The 24,729-nt window shown below is 37.5% G+C and overlaps 6 protein-coding genes and 1 non-coding gene across 11 annotated transcripts; 5 read left to right on the forward strand and 2 right to left on the reverse strand.

The window, feature by feature from the left end:
* The first annotated feature begins 340 nt into the window (after positions 1 to 340).
* On the forward strand, positions 341 to 3,253 carry LOC130935124 (serine/arginine-rich splicing factor RS31). Of its 4 annotated transcripts, XM_057864701.1 has the most exons (7): positions 387 to 547; positions 705 to 846; positions 1,282 to 1,641; positions 1,788 to 1,900; positions 2,028 to 2,251; positions 2,358 to 2,636; positions 2,780 to 3,253. In XM_057864701.1, the coding sequence occupies exons 3-7, from the start codon at positions 1,518 to 1,520 to the stop codon at positions 2,808 to 2,810; spliced, it is 771 nt and encodes a 256-aa protein (XP_057720684.1). In that variant the 5' UTR covers positions 387 to 547; positions 705 to 846; positions 1,282 to 1,517; the 3' UTR covers positions 2,811 to 3,253. The 4 variants fall into 4 exon arrangements, with proteins under 4 accessions (XP_057720686.1, XP_057720684.1, XP_057720683.1 ...); XM_057864703.1 differs by lacking the exon at positions 1,282 to 1,641 and having other exon boundaries at positions 341 to 547; positions 2,780 to 3,251; XM_057864700.1 differs by having other exon boundaries at positions 705 to 1,641.
* A 373-nt stretch (positions 3,254 to 3,626) lies between these two features.
* Positions 3,627 to 4,352, reverse strand: LOC130935125 (calcium-binding protein KIC). Its single transcript, XM_057864704.1, has one exon. The coding sequence runs from the start codon at positions 4,236 to 4,238 to the stop codon at positions 3,852 to 3,854; it is 387 nt and encodes a 128-aa protein (XP_057720687.1). The 5' UTR covers positions 4,239 to 4,352; the 3' UTR covers positions 3,627 to 3,851.
* Positions 4,353 to 5,043: 691 nt separating this feature from the next.
* Positions 5,044 to 7,041, forward strand: LOC130933292 (uncharacterized). Its single transcript, XM_057862871.1, has 3 exons — positions 5,044 to 5,667; positions 5,749 to 5,839; positions 6,710 to 7,041. The coding sequence occupies exons 1-3, from the start codon at positions 5,554 to 5,556 to the stop codon at positions 6,838 to 6,840; spliced, it is 336 nt and encodes a 111-aa protein (XP_057718854.1). The 5' UTR covers positions 5,044 to 5,553; the 3' UTR covers positions 6,841 to 7,041.
* A 965-nt stretch (positions 7,042 to 8,006) lies between these two features.
* LOC130935563 (probable serine/threonine-protein kinase WNK10) lies at positions 8,007 to 11,911 on the reverse strand. 2 transcript variants are annotated; one of them, XM_057865360.1, is made up of 8 exons: positions 11,790 to 11,911; positions 11,183 to 11,661; positions 10,873 to 10,910; positions 10,421 to 10,648; positions 10,107 to 10,327; positions 9,856 to 10,013; positions 9,350 to 9,752; positions 8,007 to 9,165 (listed from the first exon to the last, which is right to left on the reverse strand). In XM_057865360.1, the coding sequence occupies exons 2-8, from the start codon at positions 11,294 to 11,296 to the stop codon at positions 8,246 to 8,248; spliced, it is 2,082 nt and encodes a 693-aa protein (XP_057721343.1). In that variant the 5' UTR covers positions 11,297 to 11,661; positions 11,790 to 11,911; the 3' UTR covers positions 8,007 to 8,245. The 2 variants fall into 2 exon arrangements, with proteins under 2 accessions (XP_057721343.1, XP_057721344.1); XM_057865361.1 differs by lacking the exon at positions 10,873 to 10,910 and having other exon boundaries at positions 11,183 to 11,887.
* A 4,315-nt stretch (positions 11,912 to 16,226) lies between these two features.
* On the forward strand, positions 16,227 to 16,300 carry TRNAV-AAC (transfer RNA valine (anticodon AAC)). Its single transcript has one exon. It is a non-coding gene; the product is annotated as a tRNA-Val (tRNA).
* A 44-nt stretch (positions 16,301 to 16,344) lies between these two features.
* LOC130935530 (bifunctional fucokinase/fucose pyrophosphorylase) lies at positions 16,345 to 21,442 on the forward strand. The gene is made up of 7 exons (XM_057865316.1): positions 16,345 to 16,855; positions 16,939 to 17,203; positions 17,398 to 17,762; positions 17,936 to 18,062; positions 18,159 to 19,175; positions 19,879 to 20,612; positions 20,793 to 21,442. The coding sequence occupies exons 1-7, from the start codon at positions 16,505 to 16,507 to the stop codon at positions 21,183 to 21,185; spliced, it is 3,252 nt and encodes a 1,083-aa protein (XP_057721299.1). The 5' UTR covers positions 16,345 to 16,504; the 3' UTR covers positions 21,186 to 21,442.
* Positions 21,443 to 22,297: 855 nt separating this feature from the next.
* On the forward strand, positions 22,298 to 24,192 carry LOC130933188 (protein LEAD-SENSITIVE 1). Its single transcript, XM_057862740.1, has 2 exons — positions 22,298 to 22,537; positions 23,317 to 24,192. The coding sequence occupies exons 1-2, from the start codon at positions 22,444 to 22,446 to the stop codon at positions 24,036 to 24,038; spliced, it is 816 nt and encodes a 271-aa protein (XP_057718723.1). The 5' UTR covers positions 22,298 to 22,443; the 3' UTR covers positions 24,039 to 24,192.
* The last annotated feature ends 537 nt before the right edge of the window (positions 24,193 to 24,729 follow it).

Here is a 24,729-nt window from a genome sequence, read left to right on the forward strand (position 1 = left end):
AACAGATATAAAAAAATGTATTCGTATTTTGTTATATAATATTACTTATTATTTATTTATTTAAAAACTTGTTATGTTTTAGTTGTTAATTTCTAAACATTTTTAGTATAATATTTTTGGTGACTATTTTTAGTATAATATTTTGTTTAATTTGAATTTATTTCGAAGTAAATAATGCACAAATCAAATCTTCTCTCTTTAACTTGGATCGAGTTTTGTAACAACGATTTAAAAAAAATGATCTAAATGGGTTGCACCCATTGACTTTTATTGATGGGCTGAACTCCCACAACTACAAGCACAGACCACATCCCTATCAATCTAATCCAACTCAGTATTGACTATAGTCATCAATATTTTTTTATTTTTTCCCTTAAAGTTCAAAATTAGGGTTTGGTTTGTGGTGCGAAATCCTATCCGAATCAGAATATATATTTCAACCCGGTGAAGAAACATCACTCTCTTGCCTGTTCCCAGTGTGCTTTAGCTTTGTCCTTTTGATCCTTCCCTACCCGTAACTTTCCCCAACAGACTCCAAGCTTTTCAGGTACTAATTGATTCATTGGTATTCGGTTTTCTAAACTTATCGCAATTTTAGAGCGATGACCCCTATTTGTCAGGGGTTATGGTTTTTATGGTTTTTTTTTTTTTTTTTCTATTTCGTCCTTCGTTGATTCTTATAACTCTTTCTCTCTTTGTTCTAGGAAAGAAAACCCTTGGTTCTGAAGGCAAAGGCGAAGATGAGGCCGGTTTTCGTTGGGAACTTTGAGTACGATACTCGTCAGTCAGAGCTTGAACGCTTGTTCGCCAAGTATGGCAGGATTGAGCGCGTTGACATGAAATCTGGTAATTCTTGTATCACTTTCTGTTGCACGCTGAATGATCACTTCACCAATTTCACCTGTCTTGTATTAATGTATGTTTAGGGTTTGTAAAATTGCAACGTGTTTTTGGTTTTTGTGCAATTACACTAGTAGATGCTGGAAAATCTTTGATTGATAGGTTATAGATAGTTCATCTAACACTAATAGCTACTTAGAATTAGGTTTGATACTGAAAGATGCTGGAGATTAGGGTATATTATTTGTTAGTAATGCTGCTTTTGGAGTTGGAAGATTGTTGCTAATGTAATGTAATCCTGGTGGAAAATAAAATGGACGCAGAAAGAATTGAAAATTTCTGTGGGGGCAAAGCAATCCTCCATTTTATACGTGTTTATTTTGACGCAGGAACTTGTTCTAAGGAAAAATATGCTTTGATGAGCTTCTATACTTTTTACAGAAGGAAACCTTTCATGCTTGTCTGCTCTCTGCTTCCTTCTACCGATAGCATGATCTCCATTTTCTCACTCACCTCATCGCACCAACCACTTCCACTGGAATGATCTTCAATCGATTTAATATGCCATGCTTAGCTTCACTGAAAATAGGGGGTCATTGAATTTCTGTCATGCCATGCCATCTATTATTTGAATCACTACTGCTGTCTGAAATCTGAATGGAGAAGCATGCTTGGCAATGACATGCACAATATCAGAATCTCAATTTTGGATTTTAATCTTTAATTGCAATCATCATTTTCTTCATCATTCAACGCCTCTACACTACAGCATCATCTGCATCAGCTCTCACATATATGCAGGTGTTGTATTCCTTTGTTCCCGACAAGGGAAATAATTCCCTGATTCAGATGATATACTGCTTGCCAGGGATAACATGTTGAAATTTTATAATATTGATCTTTGCTTTTGCTTTTAGATGTTTTTAATACTAGTTCTGTTTATGCAGGGTTTGCTTTTGTCTATTTTGAGGATGAGCGAGATGCTGAAGATGCAGTTCGTGCTCTTGACAACTTTCCATTTGGTTATGAGAAGCGAAGGCTGTCTGTAGAGTGGGCTAGGGTATGATAGGATCCCAATTAGCATTTTTTTAGTTGCGTTTACCTAATATTATTCAAATTGTAATGCACGCCAGCAATCCATCACTTGATCTTAAGCAGAGGGATTCCTATTTGTTTTGTTTTAACAGGGTGAACGCGGTCGCCATCGTGATGGCTCAAGGTCAAACCAGAGGCCCACAAAAACACTATTTGTGATTAATTTTGATCCAATTCGCACCCGAGTTCGTGACATAGAAAGACATTTTGAACCTTATGGGAAGGTTCTTCATGTTCGCATTCGTCGTAACTTTGCATTTGTGCAGTTTGAAACACAAGAAGATGCTACTAAAGCTCTTGAGTGTACACATATGAGGTCAGTGATGAGATTCTAAATATTATTGGTTGGAATTCTGAAATTTCTTATTTGACTCCACATGTAAATTGGTGAATGAATTGCTGGTTGCATTGCAATTGTGCAGCAAGATATTGGATAGAGTAGTGTCTGTTGAGTATGCTCTGAGGGATGATGATGAAAAGGGTGACAGATATTATGACAGTCCTAGAAGAGGAGGTTATGGGAGATCACCCAGTCCAGGTTATAGGAGGAGACCGAGCCCTGACTATGGCCGTCCACGCAGTCCTGTATATGATAGGTACAATGGTCCAGCCTATGATAGGCGTAGGAGCCCTGAATATGGTAGGCCTCGGAGCCCTGACTATGGTAGGAACAGGAGTCCTGAATATGGGAGACATCGCAGGTATTACATTTGTTGGGCAAATTAATCAATAGCCTTTTGCATTTACTTATTGCATTTCAGTCAATTTAATTAATCCATTGGATTTGCCTTCCGTTTTAAAATTGTTTTCTCCACCTTAGATATATCTTATTGATTTTCTACAGTCGAACACCAATTCGAAGATCCAGAACTTAGAAGCAGTTCTTGGTCCCTGGGGTTTGATGCATCTGGAGTTGCTTGATCTTTTTCTCGTGGATGTTGGAATAGCTGGTCATACATCAAGGAGTGCGTTATGCTGTTTTCAAATTTCAATCTCTGGTTTCTTAGCTGTGTAGCAGTTAATATGAAATTTGCTTTTGTAGGATCCTAAATATATAGTCAGTTTTCAGAGGCAGAATCTTTAATACTTGATGCGACATCGTAGCTTGCTGTGATTAAAATTAATTGGCTTATTAATATGATGACATGCATGATTCTCTGGAACATTTTAGTATCATGTTATTACGGAAAGTGATGTCCCATGGTGTTGTAAAAGCATAAAGGGTTGCTTCTAAAATGTTTAAACACCAAACATTCCAAAATTTCCCATAGCTGACGATAAATTATGCAATAAAGGGTGCTTCATTGTTTGAAATCTGTTCTGCCAATTTTCAAGTAAAAGTGTTACAATATTCAGATCATCTTCTGAACAAAGGAGTTGATGCAAACTCAAATTTTAAGTTTCAAGTACTCAAATACATCCATGTTACTAAGTTTTATCCGTACTATAATCCATTTGAATTCAGAGATTTCTGACAGATATCATATTAAACCCTTTTAGGTTTTGATGATATCAAAATTATTTTATTAAAACATAATATTGTATCATAATGTTTTAAGGCAATGTACAGTATGGTAATTTAAATATTATATAAAAGCTCTTTTTATGAAAAATAAAATTACTCAAGCTATGACTTAAACTATCCAAAAATGCTTTAATATTTAGCACGCAAAATAACGTAACACTAATCATTTTGCTGGTTTGAACTCACTCAATAGATTCATTTCAATATTATTCAGATTCACATAAGCATTCACGGTGGACATGAGCACCTCAAGTCCTCAACCAGAGACACCATTCAAAAATACACGCAACTTTTTATAACCCAGATGAGATGATATAACATAAATATACATACATACATACATACATGTTACCGTAATAACTTAACAATTATTGACAGAAAGAAGCAGCGGTTACAAGGTTGATGATTTGGTGAGCTCTTGTTGAATTGCTTTGTGAAGCCATGCCTCAGCATCTTGCATCATTTCGGGGCTAAGCCTCACCATCAGGATGCAAAACTCAGTTTCATTCAGCTTCCCATCCCCATCAAGATCACCATGTCTAACCATAGCCTCTGCATCCTCTTTGCTCATCCCATCCATGCCCAGAAGCTCCGAGTTCCTCCTCAGACTCTCCGCCGTGATCAAACCCTTTTCGGGGTCAGCCAGAAGCTTGAAACCCCCACACAGCTCAGACACAAAAGTCTCCACGTCAAGCTTCTCTGCCATCACCGGCAGCAAGTCCTCAAACACAGCTGCTTCTGCAGAAGCGCTTTCTTTTTCCCCTTGGCTGCTTTCCATGGTTCTATTTTGTAAACTGTAGAAACTAGAGATAGGTGAATGAAAGAAGCAAGAGACTTTGGAAGCCGACTTGTAGTTGTGTGTGAACAATGGGGCAATGACTTGGAATTCGTTAGGAGAAATGGCCTTTATAAGAGATGCATTAGTCTATTCCACAATGCCAAGTTGTTAGGAGGAGCTAAATTCTTGATGGGTCCTACGCATTAGGAATTATTGTGTGTACAAAATACGGAGTCTAATAATACTTTAATGCTGACCCTGCATATTGAATTTAACACGATGGACTGACTAACAAATCTTAGTAACCCGTGTAACAAAAATGATGGTTTAACTTTAGTGCAGGGTGAACATGTTACTGCACTGTTTTTACTTTTTCATGGAGAGTGGCGGGCAGCCGGGCATTGGTGGGGAACAAGGGATATTATTTATAATAATGATTAAAACGTGATAGTCTTGGGAAGGAATTGGCTTCCATGAAACTTCCTCTACTCTTGTCCTTGTCTATAATTGATTAATTGTGATGTTATATGCACCCCTTTGTCTTCTAATCATGGGCGTGATTGTAATTTTTGAATTTTAGGGGCTTGTGTCGAGATAAGAGCTGAATTCGAAAATGATTAATTCCTTAGATATGGGAGGTAGTTACTTCAATCCTCAAAAGCCTTGTCAAAAGACCGGTCATAAACCGCTAAACCGGCCGGAACCACTCGGTCTGATCGAACCAGGATCCGGTCGGTTTTGAAAAAAGAGGCATAGCCGTTTTAACAATCAGGAAAAGTGAGGGGAAAAACCCAAAAAACCCTAACTTCCCCCAGCTATCTCGCCTCTCTCTCAACTCCAGAAGACCAGAACCCCTTCGAACGCAACAGCCTCTGTTCTTCGGAAGAACTTCTTCCATCTCGTCGTCGTTCTTCAACCAGTCCAGCCACCGCCGCCGTCCGCGCTTCTCCAAAAGCCGTCGCAACGCCTCTGTTCGTCGCACGTCCGCGTCTGTTTGCCGAGCTTCCCTTCTGTTTCGCCGTGCTTTTGCCGCCGTTTCACCGTGCTTCCGCCGCGCTCCAGCCATCGTCATCCAGCCTCGGTTCAAGTGAAAGTGTCCTGCCTCCCCTACCAACCCCGACGCCTCTTTTTTTTGAAGAAAAACCACACAATTGGGCTGGCCCACTCAAAATTTGCTTTTGCTCTCCGTAATACAGTGGGCCTTTCCCGATTATTCCCCCAGCCCAAGCCCAAAGAGAAAAAGGATATCTGGCCTCACCTCGCCGCGACGGCACTAGCGCTCCTAATCGAAGTTGAATCGGAAAGTAATGCAGTGATGGAGTTTTGCCCAACTTGTGGAAACATGTTGCAGTATGAACAGCCTAATCTGGGTCGCCCCTCTAGATTTTATTGTCCAACTTGCCCCTACGTTTGCCACATTGAGAACATGGTAGGAACACTCCTCTTTCCTTCTATTACGTCTTTATCTGCTTTTTCTATGGTTTTTACTTTTTCTATTTTCACTCTTTAGGTCAAGATTAAGAGAAAGCAGTTGTTGGTGAGGAAAGAGATAGAGCCTGTTATCTCGCAAGATGACATGAAGAATGCTCCCACTGCTGAGGGTATTCTTTTTCTTTTCTTTTTCCATTCACAGACGTACATATTCTCTGTGCATGATCCAAGCACTTCAATGCTTAATCAAGTTCAATCATCTTTTACTGTTATTAAGCACCCTTGGTTAGTTCATCATCTTATATGTAAATTTGTTCGTGATTTGAACGGTGCTTTGTTCTTTAGCTTTGTGTGATTGTTTACTAGGACAATTGGTAGAAATTGGAACAGTTATCATTGTTTGAACTTGTAATATCGCTTTGTTGATAAATTAACAGCTCCAACATAATTGAACACTTGAACGTGTCTAAATGCAACAAATTATCCTGATAGTTTTATTTATGAAAAAAGAAAATATTTTTAGAAGTAGGGAAATTGAAATTGTGTTCTGGTCAATTTCAAATCCAAACATGGACTGAATCAATCCCAAGTAATCAACCATATTGCTGAAATGCTGAATCATAAGTTCATAACACACTAATTATGTTCAGTTATGTCAATTTGCATACTTCAGTTTGCTTATCAATGCTTGAGTAGAAACTTTTTGAGTTGATTCTATCGGCCTTAATTTTGTCATGCTGTTGTCATAGATTTCCATTATGATTATGTTTATTATTATTTTTTGGGAGGATGAGTTATACGTTGATCTAGGTTGAGAACTAATTCACAATATAGATTTTGTGCTAGTGCTAAGGTTTTCTTTTATCTCAATCTCATAGGAATGTATAGTTGTGTATGTTTAATTGGAAAAAGTTTTTTTCTAATTCAGTACTTTTAACTAATAATTAGGACTAATTGCACAATCCATGCTTCTTTTGTCAACACCTTGTATCCTCTCCTGTTTTTCTTCTTATTTAACTTGGTTCCCTCTTCTTTTGCAGTGCCATGCCCAAGATGCAGTCATGATAAAGCTGCTTACACAGAGTTTCAGACTCGTTCAGCTGATGAGCCAGCAACTATATTTTACTTGTGCCTGAATGAGAAGTGTAAGCACCAATGGCGTGAAGATTAACTGCATATGCTCATGCAATCTTTTTATTATTTTTGGTTGGCCCAACATAGAGAAGCTTTTCATGTTGTTTGAATAGAAATTATATGGCAGCTGAGAGGGTGTGGTTCTTGGTTTCCTCTTTTTTGCTAATAATTACAAAATTCTTATATTTTCCAGTTTTTTGTCTATTTTAGAATATTAATAAAATATAATTTTATATCATTACTTCATATTAATCATTGTCATTTGTTTCAATCCATGTGTATATTTAACTATTTGCTACATTGCCACTTATCGTTTGAATAGTGTAAATCATATTAATGTATTATGCAATGTAGACCAACTCCACTGAGATATCAATTATTTTCTATGATGCACGGACACGGGACACGACACGACACGGGACACGTTGGCACGTGAATTTTAAAATCTTACATGACACGGGGACACGCATACATATAAAATATAAAGTATTTTTTAGATAAATCGTAATGATATTTTAATATTTTATTGATATTAAAATATAAATTAATTTTTTAAATTATTTTTAATGTCTTATTTTAATTATATTAAGTATTGAAATTTTTTTTTGTTTTAATAAATAATAATATATACTATATCTAAATTTATTTTAAGAATATATATTAAGAATAAGATTGGATACGCTGACACGTGATGATATTTAGGTGTGTCCAAGTGTGTCCAGAGAAGAATTTTTTATTTTTAATTGAGACACGGTTTGGACACAGCAGACACGCGTGTCGGACGAGTGTCGTGTCCGAAATGTGTCCGACACGCAGACACGGCAACTCAGCAAAGTTTCTGTGCTTCATAAATTATTTTACTTGTTTGTCCAAAAGTGTAAATGCATAGGAGAAGACAATATTAATAGTTATATCTCTAACATTCTCCTTCAAGCAAGAGTTTTTTTTTTTAATTTGCTTGATTTTTGAATGGATTTTCTTTTTTCGTTTATTTATCTTATGCTATTTTTTCACTTTTTGAAATTCACCAACAATTAAACTCTAAATCTTTTGGACAAAGAGTGAATGAATGGTTTTTTTTCTTCTTTTATGTATCTTATATTAGTCTCATTTGCATAGCATTGATTACTTTGAAATCACAAAAATAATGTTTTCGTGATTGCTTGTAGGCGAATGCTAATCCAAAAGCAACTACTTTATTAAATGAACCTTAAAATTAAACAAAGTAGTATTAACAACAAATGGTTGGAGAAGGCCCTTCTCATATATGATGGCAATACTAATTTAATAAAATCTCTGAAACCTGTGAAAATAGGCTGAGAGTACGGACGGTGGCTTTAACTAAAAAGAGCCGCATCCAATGTACAAATAATAATAGTAAATATCACAAGCTTTACAAAACTTGGACCAGGGGCAAAAGGGGAAGAGCAGCAATCGTAGGATCAATGAACAATCAGTTTCTTCCTTTCTGTCCATTTCTTTCTGGTGGCTTCCAATGCTTCCAACTTCTGTCTTGAAAGTTCTTGGAACCAAAGCTCATAGTGTAATTCGATCGCATCGAGTTCATGCTTTAGCTCGTGCTCGATGTCTTTGTCGGTTGGAGACCAAGAATTGTTGCTTGTCAAGCTCAAAGCATTAGGTGTTCCCCAAAAGGCTGGGATTGTAGAGTGAGAAGAGTTCTTTGAGATTCCTTTCAGTACAATGCTTTCTGCAGCACAGTTTGTAGCCTGCAATTTACAACATTCCCAGAATGTATCAGCCAGCTTCATTTCTAAGGTTGACCAACTTAATCCCTTCTCACTCCTATCAGCGTCAGAATCAAGACAGTATTCATTTTTCATGCAAGCATCTTCAATGGTTATATCAGCCTCTGCCGGTTCTTGCCAATCTTGATCTTCCAAGCTACTCAAACTTGGAGAAGAATTATACTCACCAACAAAAGCAGCATTATCACCATTGTTAAACACAAAGCTTCTGTTGGCTGTCTCAAAATCTTCTGCTTGGTTAGAATCAACTGGAGTCGAGTTCTCTTGATTGAAAACCAATTCAGAGGGAGCATTGGTTTGGACAGGACTGAAAACCAATTCAGAGGGAGCATTGGTTTGGACAGGACGCTGTGCGTTGTCTTGATCAAAAATCACTTCAGTGCGAGGACTGCTTGGCACAGGACACTGACTATGACTATTTCCTTCATTCAGCGGCTTACACGGAGGTAATAGCTTCATTATCAAGTAATCAATAAGCTCAGCTATGAAGGCTACATCATGATCGGACAGCTCCAAATTTTCAACCATCTCTGATGCCACAGAAACTGCAGTATCTGTCTCAAGGTAGAAGAGGAAATGTATATTCCTTACTTGACCTGCGAATAATAGAAACTAAGTTATTGCATTATGGAAGATGAACAATCTGGTATCAATTCAATACTACCAACATGGAAGCTTGTCAAAATTAGGTCAGATATTATTTTCTATTTACCAAACTACATCTTTGGTATCTTTCCCATGTGAAAAAGAAAAAGAAAAATGGAAAGAGCATATAATCACCACAAGAATCAGCAATACGCAAGATTAATGACACCGTGATATCATCGTTTTTGGTCCCTTTCAATTTAAACTCATTGTTTTTATATGTACGCCGAACTTCCAGAAGTGGACAATGTGAACTTCCATGGCTGTTTTCAGCACAGGTAATCACAGACACATTTTTGGAGTCAGCCTCGAAGTCTATAGATAAAGGACCAGATTTCGGCTTATCTATAGCCTTTGGAGATTTAGTAGGTGAGTTTAAGGGATTAAGGATTGGATCCTTGGGACACTCGACTTGCAGAAATGGGTCTCTAAGAAGCTCCTCTGCAGACAACCTCTCAGATGCAGGAACAAGACACTTGTTGATAAACTCCTTAATTTGGGGATCACTCACCCTGTTAAGGGAATTCGGTTTGATGCCCTGCAATGAAATGAGTCAGAGTAGAGGGGAAAAGAAATGCAGTTGCAGTTATTCAGAAAACGAGCATGGAATTATAAGATATATCAATTGTCACTACACTTACAGAGGTAACTTTCTTGTAAATTTGAGCTGGATTCTTGCATTCGCTATACGGGTACTCAAAAGTAACCATTTCCAACATGCACATCCCAAAAGAATAGACATCCACGAGTTCATTGTATTCCTCTTCATATAGTTCTGGAGCCATAAACTCGGGGGTCCCTTTTACAAGGAAAATTTACAAATTCAGCACTCTGCATGGTGTTAACACGATGAAAAATCCAGAACATCAATATTCAAGAAAAGTAATAGCACCAATAACACTTCGAGCAGTTGGCTGCTGCATGACAGTTGCCAAACCGAGATCTCCGATCTTGACTTCTCCATGGTTCCCATTTACAAAGATGTTGTCACATTTCAAGTCTCTGTGAATAATAGGCGGCTTGTGACCGTGAAGATATACCAGACCTTGAAGAATTTGTCGAGCCCAACCTTTTATGGCTTTCATGTCAACATATCTATGCTTCTTCCGGTATCTGTTAGCAACAAGCATGCAAGAGATTCATGTGTGCATAATACAACAATACAACATAAAGAAAAGGAACGGTGATAGGTGCAAGAGAGCATACTGTCTTAGGTTTCCAGATGTGAAGAGCTCAGTAATAATGTTAACAGTTTTCTTCTTATCATCAATCCAAGAATTATAGAACTTAATGATGTTTTCGTGGTTCACAGACTTCAATAGGTTTACTTCGGAGTACAACTTTGCAACATCATCTGCAGATCCCAGGAGTTCATCAATCCTGACTTGGTTCCAAGCAACTTCTAATCCGTCAACTTCATCAAAGCCCCTATAACTGCAAGCAAGAGAAAGAGGGAAAAAGAAGTAGAGTAATTAGCTCGCTTTCACAACTTCAAGAATCATGAAATATAATTGGAGGCTAAACTTGTTAAAGAGACATCTACTGTAATATATTAAGTTAATCCTGTGCAGAAATTAGAAGACAATGAAGTGTGAACAAAATATAATTATATAACTGAAGGGGAAATTAGAAAAGAAAATCAAGTATCAGAATCATACACAGTCTTGAAAGCACCCTTGCCCAACATTTCATTGTACTGTGGGGAAAAAGAACACCAAGACAAGAAATAAAACAGTTAATAATTAAAAAAAAAAAAAGAAAAAGTAAAAAAAAAAAAAGATGATTCATGGAAGCAGAATCAACTCTTCATTCACATAATGATATACTGCATAGTATTGATGAAAATGCAGAAGCAGAAAACGTTCAAATTGTGTCTATGGTATATTGCAGTTTCAGTCTTTCAGATTCAAACACACAATGACATGCAAAACACATTGAATCGTGAAAAACACATAAACGAGGTCGTACTCTAAGATAGCGGCCGGTAGGATCTTTCTCTACAAAGTCTTCCTCAAAATCATGACTGTCCCTTGATTTGAATCCATTGCTCTTAGGCAATGCCAACACAGAATCAGAATCCATCCTGAAAAATGCTAAGATTCCAGAAATAAAAGAAAACCGGGGATATACTTTGTTGTTTGTTTTCTTTTTCTTTTTTTTTTTCTTTTGTTACTAAAGAGTGGTGGGTCAAAGGTGTCGCTGCTCTGCTCCAAGAGGTATGAATGAACAAGAACAACCACCTTCAGAGAAAGCTTTGGAATGAATATTGGAGAACAATTCGAATGCCGATCGCAACATGTATCGGCATTCGATAACGATGGTTTGAGGCAGTGAACCTAAATCCAGTACCCCACCTTCCATATCATAACAAAAATTCATCTTCATACGAAACCCAGAACAACCTTCCTCAAAAAATCCATTCTTTTCACCAGCCCAGCTGCTATTACCTAATAAAGGATCAAAATTGAACAGATGGGATATCTCATTAGACACCTGCTATGAGGAAAACAGAAAACTATGGGGGAGAGTAATACGAGAAAAACAAAACTAAACAAAATCAAGGAGGAAAATTTACTTAGAGGGGGTGTGGTTTGTTTGGTTTGGTTTTGGTGAGTGGTGATAATGAAGAAAGAGAAAGCGGGTGTGATTTGTGAATGCGAAAGCTGAAGATGAGGAGGGAACGGACACTTGTACGGTGGCAATTCGTAGTATCAGTTAGTCCCATGAATACCGCATCATATATCGTACCAAGTACTCTACCAAACTCCTAACTCATTTGCACTCCACACTCCTAAGACACTCAATACACAATAATATAAATTGCTTTTATTTATTCCTAATTAATTTACAATATTCATTGATACTTAAACTACCTATAAATTTCGCCGATCAGTGATAGCTCAAATGACATAGTCTCCTTATACTTAATTAAGAGATTATGGGTTCGAAGATACCCCAATCTCTATTGTAATACTCGAAAGACAAAGACAAAATTAATCGAAATCGTCCACGAAAGATACACGACTTGGTCACGTTAGTCCTTCCGTCAGTTGGAATGATGACATATCACGTTAAGTACCACGTGACATGATGACGTGGTGGGTTAATGCCATGTGGCACAAGATGATTGGTTCACGTGTCACTTGACATGTAAGACGTAAGTCGTTTTCATTCTTAAAATTTTAAAAATTAATCAAATTAGTTCTCATATAATTTTTTTTATTTTTTCTTCGTAATATTAAATTTAAAATATTTTTTGATACTACTAATTTTAATAAAAATGTAATTGACAAACAAAAAATTAGTAATTGTATCTTTTCTTCTTAATTTTTTTTAATAAAATTATCTCTTTCCTTTAATTCTTCTCAAAATCTCTCTTATTCTTTTCTATTCTAAAATCTTTTTCTTATGTTATTATATTTTGAATAAACACCCAACCCAATCCATGTCCATTTCAAATTCGGACAAGGCGACCCCTCACTATAAAAGTCACCCACGCCGGTCCCTGTCCATGCATGAAATAACCCATCGCGCCCTCTCCCTTGCATCCCACGTCTAAAGTTGACGGAAAAGTCTGATGTGGCACTTACTGGCGCTGATTTGGCAGTTAGTCCAGAGTTAAGTGTCAACCTGGATTAGAGTAAATGGATAGGGGTCGATTTGTCCCCTGTCACATTAAAAATGATGTCGTTGCTAGGTTAAGAAGGAGAAAACGTTTTTTAATCGGGTGTGCTCTAACTGAAGTCTCCAGATATGAATGCAGCATTGCTTTTATGAGTTGCATAAGAAGCACTTCTGGAAATGTCTAGAAGGAAGCATAAAACTTTGTTAATGGATATATTCTAGGATAAAAACAACAGGTTTTCTATTACTAACAATTCAATCAATATGAAAATCATACATAATGATCACTAAGCTTCAAATTGAAACATGCATACAATGAACTCCTTTCACCTGCTGTGAATGCAAAGATGGCAATGCTACGGTGATCACTCGAGCAAGGATTATAAGTGATCCAATACTTGCTCTAGCAAGAACACCAGACGACAAATTTTCTAAGGTTATGGCCATTAAGTCGAGCAGTGGCCATACATCAGAGACCTATTTATAGAAAATGAAGCAGTTTAATTGTTGGAAGCAGAGAGATCTAACTAATTGTAAAATGATTTTCTAGGCCAAAGAATGCACATTCATGAACCTACTCGCTTGGAAAATTCTAGTAAGCATTTCTCAATGGAGATTTGGAGTAAGATATTTGAGTTTAGCTCTTGCTCTCCAACAAATTCTCTAGAGGCTTGAAGGCTTTTTCTAAGATGCCTGCAAAGGTCATCAACAAAACCAAATTCTACCAACCCTCTCCCAGTTCTAATTTGCACAGCCAAATATGTGGCAACTTGAATAATGCTAGTTTTAAGGTGGGGATCATGTAAAATATTTTTGTGGTCCAGATGACGTATGACAAAAGCTAGAATTAACTGCTGATTCCCTAGAAAACAAGGTGAAAAAAAATGGCAAATTCATGGGATAAGAGTACAAGATTTTGCATAAGAATCTTATATGGCATTGTTTAATAGCTCTTTTGAATCTTAAAATCCATGAATGTTCAAAGTTACAAAGTGGAACCAAACAACAGTACAACACATCCACTATATTATTGGGTTCGATTTCAGACAAAGATTTGACTGAGATATGATGAAGAGAACAATACCTGAATTCTCCATGAAATAGGTCATGCTAGACAAAATCATTATTGGTAACCCTTTTGGAGGAGACCAATGTCGTCCAGAATCAAAGTAAACAAACATTGGATCCAATACACGACGCATCGTTGTATTTTTTTCGGCTAATTCAACCAATCTCTGAATGCATATTTGAGCACATATTTCAGGTTTTTCCATTTCTTCTCTATAAAAATGACACTAACAAATCAGAAAATGGAAGTATAACAACCAATAAATGATATAGATTCTTTTATCAGCTATTAATAAGAAGAACTATTACCCTATCAACAGGGAAGTGTCCTTTATTTTTAGATGCTGCCAGATGATCAAGCATCTAGAGCGAGTGTCATTACCAACAATTAAATCACCACGGCCTTCACACTGTACAATTTCATCTACCCAATTATGATGAGGCTCTGCTATAAGATCAGCATCTTCACTTTGCCTGTCCTGCATATAATTATCTAAAGTGGTGCGAATGATCTGCATAAAAAATGAAACCAACAGATCAGGGATGGTATCTATCTGAAACTCTAAAACCTTAGCATAATGGCAACTATAAAGTCATTTGGTTTTACTGCTATTTAGGAAACCTGCAAACCTTTATGACAATTAATTATTAGAAATCAAATTAGGAGCATTTAACCAAGAAAGTTTGCTTCAAATTATTCATTTTAAGAATTTTTTTCATTTTTTTTCCCGCACCTTGTGAGCTTCCCAAAATCAATGTGAAGGGTTCTACCAAGTATAAGAGGTTAAACACAGCGACCAACTAAACTCCCTGATTAGCAAGTTAACATCAAAGAGCTTTCAATTCATTTAAGCTTTAATCCCCATTTCTTGCAGAGTAATATTTACACAAAAATGGACTTTTCCATCAATGATGAGAATTCAATCATACAACTTTTCAACCTTAAAGCATCAGTTGGTTTTCTTATGAAAATCAATTTGATGAAAAGAAGAAACAACATATTCCTTAGATAATGCATTCATACAAAATTTCATGATATTTTCTCTCCCAAAATGGGGATATGCATACACGTTTTCTCTTCCGTTAACTTGAAATTGTAGATGCAATATAAGCTTCATTATAAGACTACTCAGTGGGATAACTCAATAACTTACTAGGTTGGGGAACCAAAAGATGAAGTAAACGTTTCCTCTTTCTTAACCTAGCAACGACGTCGTTTTTAAATGTGACAGGGGGACAAATCGACCCCTATCCATTTACCCTAATCTAGGTTAGCACTTAACTCTGGACTAACTGCCAGATCAGCGCCGGTAACTTCCACATCAAACTTTTCCGTCAACTTTGAACGGGGATGCAAGGGAGGAGGCTCGATGAGTTATTTTATGCATGGATAGGGACCGACGTGGGTGACTTTTATGGCGAGGGATCGCTTTGTCCGAATTTAAAATGGACAGGGACCAGATTGTGTATTTACTCTTATATTTTGCTGGAATATATATATATACTCAAAATTGAAATGTATGTATTTGTTAACCTAAACAAAGTTATATGCTCAAAATCAAAATTTATATATGTTAACCTAAATAAAGTTATACCATTATTTTTTTTCTACTACATTTTTTTTCATTACGATATTATTTACATATAAAATGTAATTGTAGTGATATTTTTTTAAAAAAATTGATACTATAATGCAAAATTTTATTTGATACATTAAGCAAAAATTATGCATAAATGTCTCTTTATCATTAATAATTATATTATGTAATATAATACAATTTTTCGTTATGTTTGCAATTTTTTTAAATGCATCGAACCATGTCTAATTACAAAGTGTCTCCAATTTTTTTTAACATTGAAACGGGGCTAACCCTCCCCTCCCCCCCTCCCCCCAAAATGATTACAATGCAGTAATTAAATGGGATAATAAGATTTTTCTATAGTCCACAACAATAATCATTCTAAGAAATTTTAGAAAATAACAAATGCTAAGTAAAAAAAAAAAACTTTATCTTTATTATGATAAACCACCTTGAACATTCTCTTTGATAATGAGACTAATGGTAAATTTATATGTGTATGCAAACAAATGACGATATTATTAGGAGAGAAAATGACACAAATAATATCTCATAGTTTCACGTATATATCCTCTTATAAACTCTAATGGTAAATTTATTGTTTTTATTAATTGAATTTTTTTTTATAAAATTCAAAAAATAAAAAAATACTGAAATTAAAAAGTAAATCAAATGTAGCCAAACAAGTTTTACACAACTTAAAAAGAATTTTACATAATTAAATAGAAATTCTGCAAGATGGTGTCGTGGTGTAGTTGGTTATCACGTCAGTCTAACACACTGAAGGTCTCCGGTTCGAGTCCGGGCGACGCCATAGTTTTATTGTTATCTAGTTCTTCACATTTTAATGGTCGTCTGCGGCAGTTATGATTTATGAAGTTGTCAATTTTTTGTCGTCAAACATCAAAGAAAGACGAAGGTAGTTATTTGCGGTGATTTGGTCTTTCGTCGTCTTGTCTTCACTGCTTCTTCACTCAGTCTGGCAGCTGAGAGAACCACCGACAAATTGGTTACGACGATGGAGAGCAGCAGAAAGGCGGGTCGGTCTTCTCGGGCCAAACAGAAGCACGATTTGGCCTCCCTCCTCCGCAAATCATGGTACCATCTCAGGCTCTCCGTCCGCCACCCATCCAGAGTCCCCACCTGGGACGCCATCCTCCTAACCGCCGCCAGCCCCGAGCAGGCCCAGCTCTACACCTGGCAGCTCCAACGGGCCAAGCGTATGGGTCGGATCGCCCCCTCCACCGTCACCCTTGCCGTACCCGACCCCGACGGCCACCGCATCGGATCCGGTGCTGCCACTCTCAATGCCATTCACGCCCTCGCCCTCCATTACCGCAACCACTTCGTCCCCGATCTCCACTCACAGGTTCCGATCTTATTGCTGCTAACGTATAATTCCGTTATTTCAAAGTAAATGATTGGATTGATTCCTACTCCATTGTTGTACAGGTCGCAAGCACAAATGGCAGTGGTAGTGGTGCCGGTGACGGTGATGGTGATGACGTGGCAATGGCTGAGTTGATGGCCAAAAAGCACATTCTGCTGCTCCATGCGGGTGGGGATTCTAAGAGGGTGCCATGGGCTAACCCTATGGGGAAGGTGTTCCTTCCGCTTCCCTATTTGGCCGGTGATGATCCAGATGGTCCTGTTCCTCTCCTCTTTGACCATATTCTTGCTATTGCTTCTTGTGCCAGGCAAGCTTTTGGAAGTGAAGGTTCACTCTCTCTTTCCCTATATCATACTTATGTACTCTTCCTATGCCATGTACTTATTAGACAAGGGTTATGTAAGTTTCAGAAGCGATTTGTTTATTTTCCTTGTTGCTATTCCTTGTCTACATTGTAATTTGCTTTCATCATGAGTGGTGATGTTTGGTTAAAACTTGCAAGATTCTTTTAATGGTTGCAGGTGGGATGTTAACCATGACCGGGGATGTTCTTCCATGTTTTGATGCATCGACCATGACTCTGCCTCAGGACACTTCATGCATCATCACTGTTCCAATCACCCTTGATGTTGCTTCAAATCATGGAGTGATTGTTGCAGCTAAAACTAAAAATAACACTCAAAACTATGCAGTGAGTTTGGTAGATAATCTCCTGCAGAAACCTAGCGTAGAAGAGCTTGTTAAAAGCAAGGCAGTTCTAGCTGATGGTAGAACGCTTCTTGATACTGGAATAATAGCAGTTAGGGGTAAGGCGTGGTCAGAGCTTGTTACCCTTTCATGTTCCTCTCAGCAAATGATTTCAGAACTCATCAAGATAAAAAAAGAGGTATAGTGGATTCCTTTGTATTAAATATATAGCATTGCTTTTTAAGATGGTAGAAAGCAACCGAGAAACAAAGAAATGTATGGCAAGGGATCTTGTTATGTTTCACTGTATATATGTTTGGAGTATGTCCGATGTTTTATTTTATCCAAGAATACTTGGTCTGCATTGTGCAGATGAGTTTATATGAAGATTTGGTTGCTGCCTGGGTACCTGCAAAGCATGAGTGGTTGAGAAAGCGTCCACTGGGTGAAGAACTGGTCAATAAATTAGGCAAGCAGAAGATGTTCAGCTATTGTGACTGTATGTCAAGCTTAGTTGCATTCTTATCTCTATATGTAACATTCCTCGTACCCATCTGTACAAAAATTTACTCTTTCATGTATTGTTATGTTGCAGATGACTTGTTGTTTTTGCACTTTGGAACCTCAAATGAAGTTCTAGAACACCTCAGCGGAGTTGGTTCAGAATTAGTAGGGAGAAGACACCTGTGTTCTATTCCAGCAACAACAGCTGCTGATATTACAGCATCTGCTGTTATTCTTTCTAGTAAAATTGCACCAGGAGTCTCTATTGGAGAAGATTCTCTAATATATGATTCATCTATTTCGGGTGGAATACAAATTGGCTCCTTATGTATAGTTGTTGGAGTCAACATTGCTCTTGATGATCATCTTAGCACTGAGGATTCAATCAAATTCATGCTTCCAGATCGCCATTGTCTTTGGGAGGTTCCCTTGGTTGGGAGTGGAGAACGAGTTCTAGTATTTTGTGGCCTTCATGATAACCCGAAAAGTTCACTTTCTAGAGATGGCACATTTTGTGGGAAACCTTGGAAGAAAGTTTTACATGATTTGGGTATTCAAGAAAGTGATTTATGGGAGTCCTCAAGCACCGATGAGAAGTGTTTATGGAATTCGAAAATATTTCCTATACTTCCTTATTCTCAGATGCTTAACGTTGCACTCTGGTTGATGGGCTTAGCTAAACCAAAAACTGAACATATGCTTTCTTCGTTATGGAGATCTTCCAGCCGCATCAGCCTGGAGGAATTGCATAGATCAATTGATTTCTCAACAATGTGCATAGGTTCTAGCAATCACCAAGCTGATCTTGCAGCAGGAATTGCAAAAGCGTGCATTAGCTATGGAATGCTGGGTCGCAATTTGTCTCAATTATGTGAAGAAATTCTTCAAAATGAAGGTTCTGGAGTTGAAATATGCATGGATTTTCTGGGTATGTGTCCAAAAGTTCAAGAGCAGAACTCCAATATACTTCCCAAAAGCCGGGCATACCAGGTGCAAGTTGATCTTCTTCGAGCTTGCAATGATGAAGTGACAGCATGCAAGCTGGAGCCCAAAGTTTGGGCCGCTGTGGCTGATGAAACCGCTTCAGCAGTAAGATATGGATTTAAGGGTACATACTTTAATCCTTCCCCAAGATTATACGCACAAACTTGCAGCTCTCTCTCCTCTTCCCCAAGATATGTATGTGTTGTGGGAGAAGTAGGGTTTTTCTTGGTACAGTTTTGATGACTTGTCTTTTGCTTTAGTTAGTTGAGGAAGCATAAACATGAATCATTTAAATATTTGTGCTGTAACTTAGGGTAACCTAGCTGGAGAAATAATTACAAGAGAAGTGATATTAAATTATATTCATAGTAAGGATCATTTTCTTTTGACAAGGCATAATGAATTGGACATTATTTTCTTACATGATATTGTGCGCATCTGTTGGTGCCAAATAATGAAATAAAACCACAAATGTGCTGGTTATTGCGAATCAATATAGCATTTAAACTATTGAAATCCAATTTTTCTTTGAAGATAAAATAGTGGCATTTATGTCTAAAGTTGGTTTTATTAGTTTCTCCAGATATTGTCTCTGTATATTTGAGGTTCATAATACTATTATATTAGAATTGTGAAAGGATGCAGGAGTGTTTCGAGTTTTGACGGAAAATGACAGGTTACAACGTATAACATACTATGTTAGTTTTTTAATTTAGACATTATATTCTGTGTTTCCATATCTGAACTAGTTAATTGCTTCTTTAGTTTATGCAAAAGAATTAGAGAAAATGAAATTTCTGAAGCTGAATTCAGTCTCCTTTCTGCAGAGCATTTATCAGAGTCACCTGGTAGCCTCTCCTGTCTTGAGTACCAGAATAACCACCATGATGGGCACACTCATGAGCCTTTCCATCGTAGAATGGTAAAAGTAGAACTACCTGTACGCGTAGATTTTGTTGGGGGTTGGAGTGATACCCCTCCATGGAGCATCGAGCGTGCTGGATGTGTTCTAAATATGGCAATAAGCTTGGAAGGTTCTGCTCCAATTGGCACTGTCATAGAGACAACTGAAACAACCGGAGTATTAATTACTGATGATGTGAACAACAAGTTACATATTGAAGATTATAAATCCATTTCTGCTCCATTTGATGGAGATGATCCATTTCGGTTGGTCAAATCTGCCTTACTTGTGACTGGCATTATTCATGACAACATTCTTGTAGACATGGGCATGAAAATCAAGACTTGGGCCAATGTCCCCCGTGGTAGTGGGTTAGGTACTTCTAGTATCTTAGCTGCTGCAGTGGTAAAAGCGCTTCTCCAGATAATTGATGGCGATGACAGCACTGAGAATGTTGCTAGACTTGTTTTGGTGTTGGAACAACTCATGGGCACTGGAGGTGGGTGGCAAGACCAAATTGGGGGATTATACCCTGGGATCAAATGTACTTCAAGCTTTCCAGGAATTCCATTGCGGCTTCAAGTCATTCCATTGTTAGCTTCACCTCAGTTGGTTTCTAAGTTGCAGCAAAGGTTACTTGTTGTATTTACTGGTCAAGTAAGTATTATATTATAGTAGGAACTTGCTTTTCTGTTTCTGTTCCTGCACAGAGAGTTCTATGCATTCAAATACAGCATCACCACCTTTCTATCTTGTCATTTTGAAGTTAACACTTCTCTTGATACATCATCTTTTTAGTTAGTTGTGATTTTGATTGCATATTGAACTGTTTTATAGGTTCGACTTGCACATAAGGTTTTGCAAAAAGTGGTGATCAGATATCTTCGGAGGGATAACCTTCTTGTATCCAGTATTAAGCGCCTTGTTGAACTGGCAAAGATTGGGAGAGAAGCTTTGATGAATTGCGACATTGATGAACTTGGCGAGATAATGTTGGAAGCTTGGAGATTGCATCAAGAGCTTGATCCTTACTGCAGCAACGAGTGTGTTGACAGGCTCTTTTCTTTTGCTAGTCCATACTGCTCCGGGTACAAGCTGGTTGGAGCTGGCGGCGGCGGGTTTGCTCTCTTGCTTGCCAAGGATGCAGATCAAGCCATGGAACTGAGACAAAGACTACAAGATAACAAAGATTTGAATGCGAAAATCTACAATTGGCAGATATTTCTATAGAATTTATGATAGTGAATAATACAAATCGTTGTTGGAAACTTGAGTTGTTATTCTACAACCCATTCATTTGTACATTGAGATTTGAGGGTTCACGGAATTGTGTAATGTAAAACGCACAGATGTAGATAGTGTTAGCCGTATAGCCATAAGAAGACTTGATGCAAGATTCAGCCAAATTTGTCAAATTATTTAATGTTTTGTAATCATGCTTGTTAATGATCTCTTCTTGATAAATAGTTGAATAATCACACCTTATTTATTCCCTTCATAGAGATATATTTATTTACAAAAAAGTGATGATGTGCAAAGCAGGATAGAATAATAAAAGATGAAAAGAGGGGGACCTAAATTATTAGAAGAGCATCACTTGTTAATGAAGCGAAGAATCCAAAGCAGCATCTGTTGCTTCGATGCAGAAACTTCGTTCCTTTTTCCAAATCGCCTATGGGCTATAGATGGGCATATACTATAGTATGTTCAATGGACCTGCATAGTCCAAAGGTGAAATGTCATGTAAATAATAATTAGAATATACAACTAAATTGGGTTGTTCTAATGGTTAGCTCACTAGTCCGCTTAAGCAAGTGTTGTTTCAAATTCCGCCTTATGCATGCAGCAATCCATTGGCCAGCGGCGAATTAGTCTTTGACCTGCCGAATTGGGAAATACAGTGAAAAAAAAATAATTAGAATATACGACATTAATCAATATGAGATTTTGCAGATATCACATTCCATTACTCCAGCCAGATAATTCGGCGACCGCCTCAACTTACAAATCCCGGATCCATCTCACAATCTGTACCAGAAATTTATAGTACATTCTTATATATTTTGGATAGAAATTTTAAATATCTTATATTTTAAAAAATTAAAAATGTTTTTATATTTTCAATTAATTAGAAATTTATGTATTTTTGAATTAAAAAGTTAAGGATGGATTTACTTCTTTTTAATAATTCAAATACATTTTTAAATTATGACGCAAAAACAAGAGAGTCATTAGTCAGTACATGCGATGGATTTGGTGGAAGTCGTTGAGCGGAAACCATTCATTACATTCCATGTAATTAAAAAAAAAAAGAAAAGAAAAGAAAATGTGGTTGATGATGTGTGGGGCCTCTCCATGTCCATCGAATATGGCACAAAAAGTCATACTCCTTCTCTGTTTATGCCTATGCTAAGTGCTGAAGGAAAGCGAAGCGGTGTGGAGTGAGTGAGACTGTGAGAGTGAGAGTGAGTGCGAGTGAGAGTGAGAGATGGGTCTGCTTACAAACAAAGTATTGAGACATGAAATCAAGCCTGGCGATCACATCTACACTTACAGAGCTGTTTTCGCTTACTCTCATCATGGTCTCTCTCTCTCTCTCTCTCTGCAATGTCCCTTCATTTCCACAATTTCTATCTAATTTTTCCTCAATGTGGCTTCTTTTTGTTAGTTCAACCTTTTCTTTTCTTTTTTCCCCCTACCCATGTATTTGATTTATGTAAATGTTTACTGAATTATGGAAAGAAAAGAAGCTGTGTCGGTGTTGGTGGTGTTGAAGGATCCACTCACCCTGCCACGGGCACGGAAAAAGCATTTGCATTTGTTTGTTTTATCATTCAATTTGGGTTTTCGTATTGACCCCCTCGTAAACTAGGTTATATAAATCGAGATTGATTGTTTTTGTTTGAAAGTCAACATACATGATAGGGAGATCTGATTAAGTTGCTTTGGAGATTGGACAATGCAAGTTTTGTTTCAGGGTCCGGGAATCATTTTATGCTCTTTGTGGTCACTTTTTGTTCAGATTCTTAATGTTGGTGGGTTAGCCTTGTCCGTCATTTGGTTTGCTCTTAAGTTGACAACTTCTAATTGATGTTAGTTGCTATGATTAGTAGCATGTACAAGTTATGGTGCTTGATGAATGTTTGGATTTGTAGTGAAAATACTGACTATTTCTTTTTAAATTTAGATATGTTTGTGCATGTAGGACATTTGATTTATGTTATGCCTAGACTCTCTGATAGATTTATGTAGTTTTGTTAATCTTTCCTGCAAAGCTTGCCTCTTAGAAAAGCTCTAAAACCCCAAACCAAATTCAGAATGGTATTTAGCAACTGGTGTGTTGATTGTGGAATCCATGCAGGGATTTTTGTTGGGGGAAGCAAGGTTGTGCATTTCAGACCTGCGCGAAACTTGAAGTCAATCACCGAGGCATCTTCAGACCTGGATGATCAAACATCAGACCCATGTCCAACCTTTCCTGATTGCGGATTCAGGCAGCCAAACAGTGGCGTGGTTCTTTCTTGCCTAGACTGCTTCCTTCGAAATGGGTCCATTTACTGTTTTGAGTATGGTGTTTCACCATCCGTTTTTCTTACCAAAATACGGGGAGGCACATGCACTACTGCATTATCTGATCCACCAGAGACCGTGATCCATCGGGCAATGTATCTGCTTCAAAATGGCTTTGGCAACTATAATGTGTTTCAAAACAATTGTGAGGATTTTGCTTTGTACTGCAGAACTGGCCTATTGATAGTGGATAAGCAAGGGGTTGGAAGAAGTGGCCAAGCTTCTTCCATTATCGGTGCCCCGCTGGCTGCAATGCTTTCTTCTCCACTCAAGTTGTTGATGCCAAGTCCTGTTGGTGTGGCAACGGTAACAGCAGGAATGTACTGCATGAGCAGGTATGCAACTGACATTGGTGTAAGAAGTGATGTGATCAAGGTTGGAGTCGAAGACTTGGCCGTGAACTTGGGATGGCATTGCCCTGATCCGATGCAAGAGGAGGAGGAGGAGGAGGAGGAGGAGGTGGTGGATCCTGGAGTGGAAACTTCAGACACACAGATTACCACTGTCAGATGACTTGGGCATTTATTCATCCGTATATGCCTAGGTTATGGGATCTTCATGTTAACCTTAGTTCTATTGGTTTCTAGTTATTCAACTTGTGCCTGGAGTGATGTAACAATAATATAATATTCAGTATTAATGAAGTATAAATCCGATGTTTTCCTTTTGATTGCTCCAAATCCAGCATTCTACTTTGCCGTGCAGCATGAAAAAAACACACATTTACTGATTCTGACTAGTTATTTTAATATTTTCAATCATGTTTAGGCACATTATTTGAAGTGTGGAAACACTTTTGAAATGCAAATTCTTACTGATAATTTACTTTTTGTTTTCTTCGATCTCATTTCTGAGAACCGGATCCTCTATACGCATATTGAAAATAGAATGAGGCTTTTCTCATTTTGGAAGTATATAATGTCATCATCAATCACATAAGAAACTTATAGAGGCGAAGAAAGTCAGACTCGGACATAGTTAGTTACAACCTTAAGGGCTCCAACCAAATCTGTTGATGGATGCAAAGTTTTGTTGTTATCCAATCCAATCCAATCAAATCTACTAACAAATAAAAATGGTTTTGGTTATTATCTTCTGGAAGGCGACGTGTTAGTTAGCACCTAAAACCTGTTTCTCAACAGCACTGCAACTCTTTAATAAGCTTTTATTTATTTAAAGTAAATATAAAACTAGTCTTAAGAAG

This window comes from Arachis stenosperma, chromosome 6 (genome assembly GCF_014773155.1).
Source record: "Arachis stenosperma cultivar V10309 chromosome 6, arast.V10309.gnm1.PFL2, whole genome shotgun sequence".
Taxonomy (NCBI): Eukaryota; Viridiplantae; Streptophyta; class Magnoliopsida; order Fabales; family Fabaceae; genus Arachis; species Arachis stenosperma.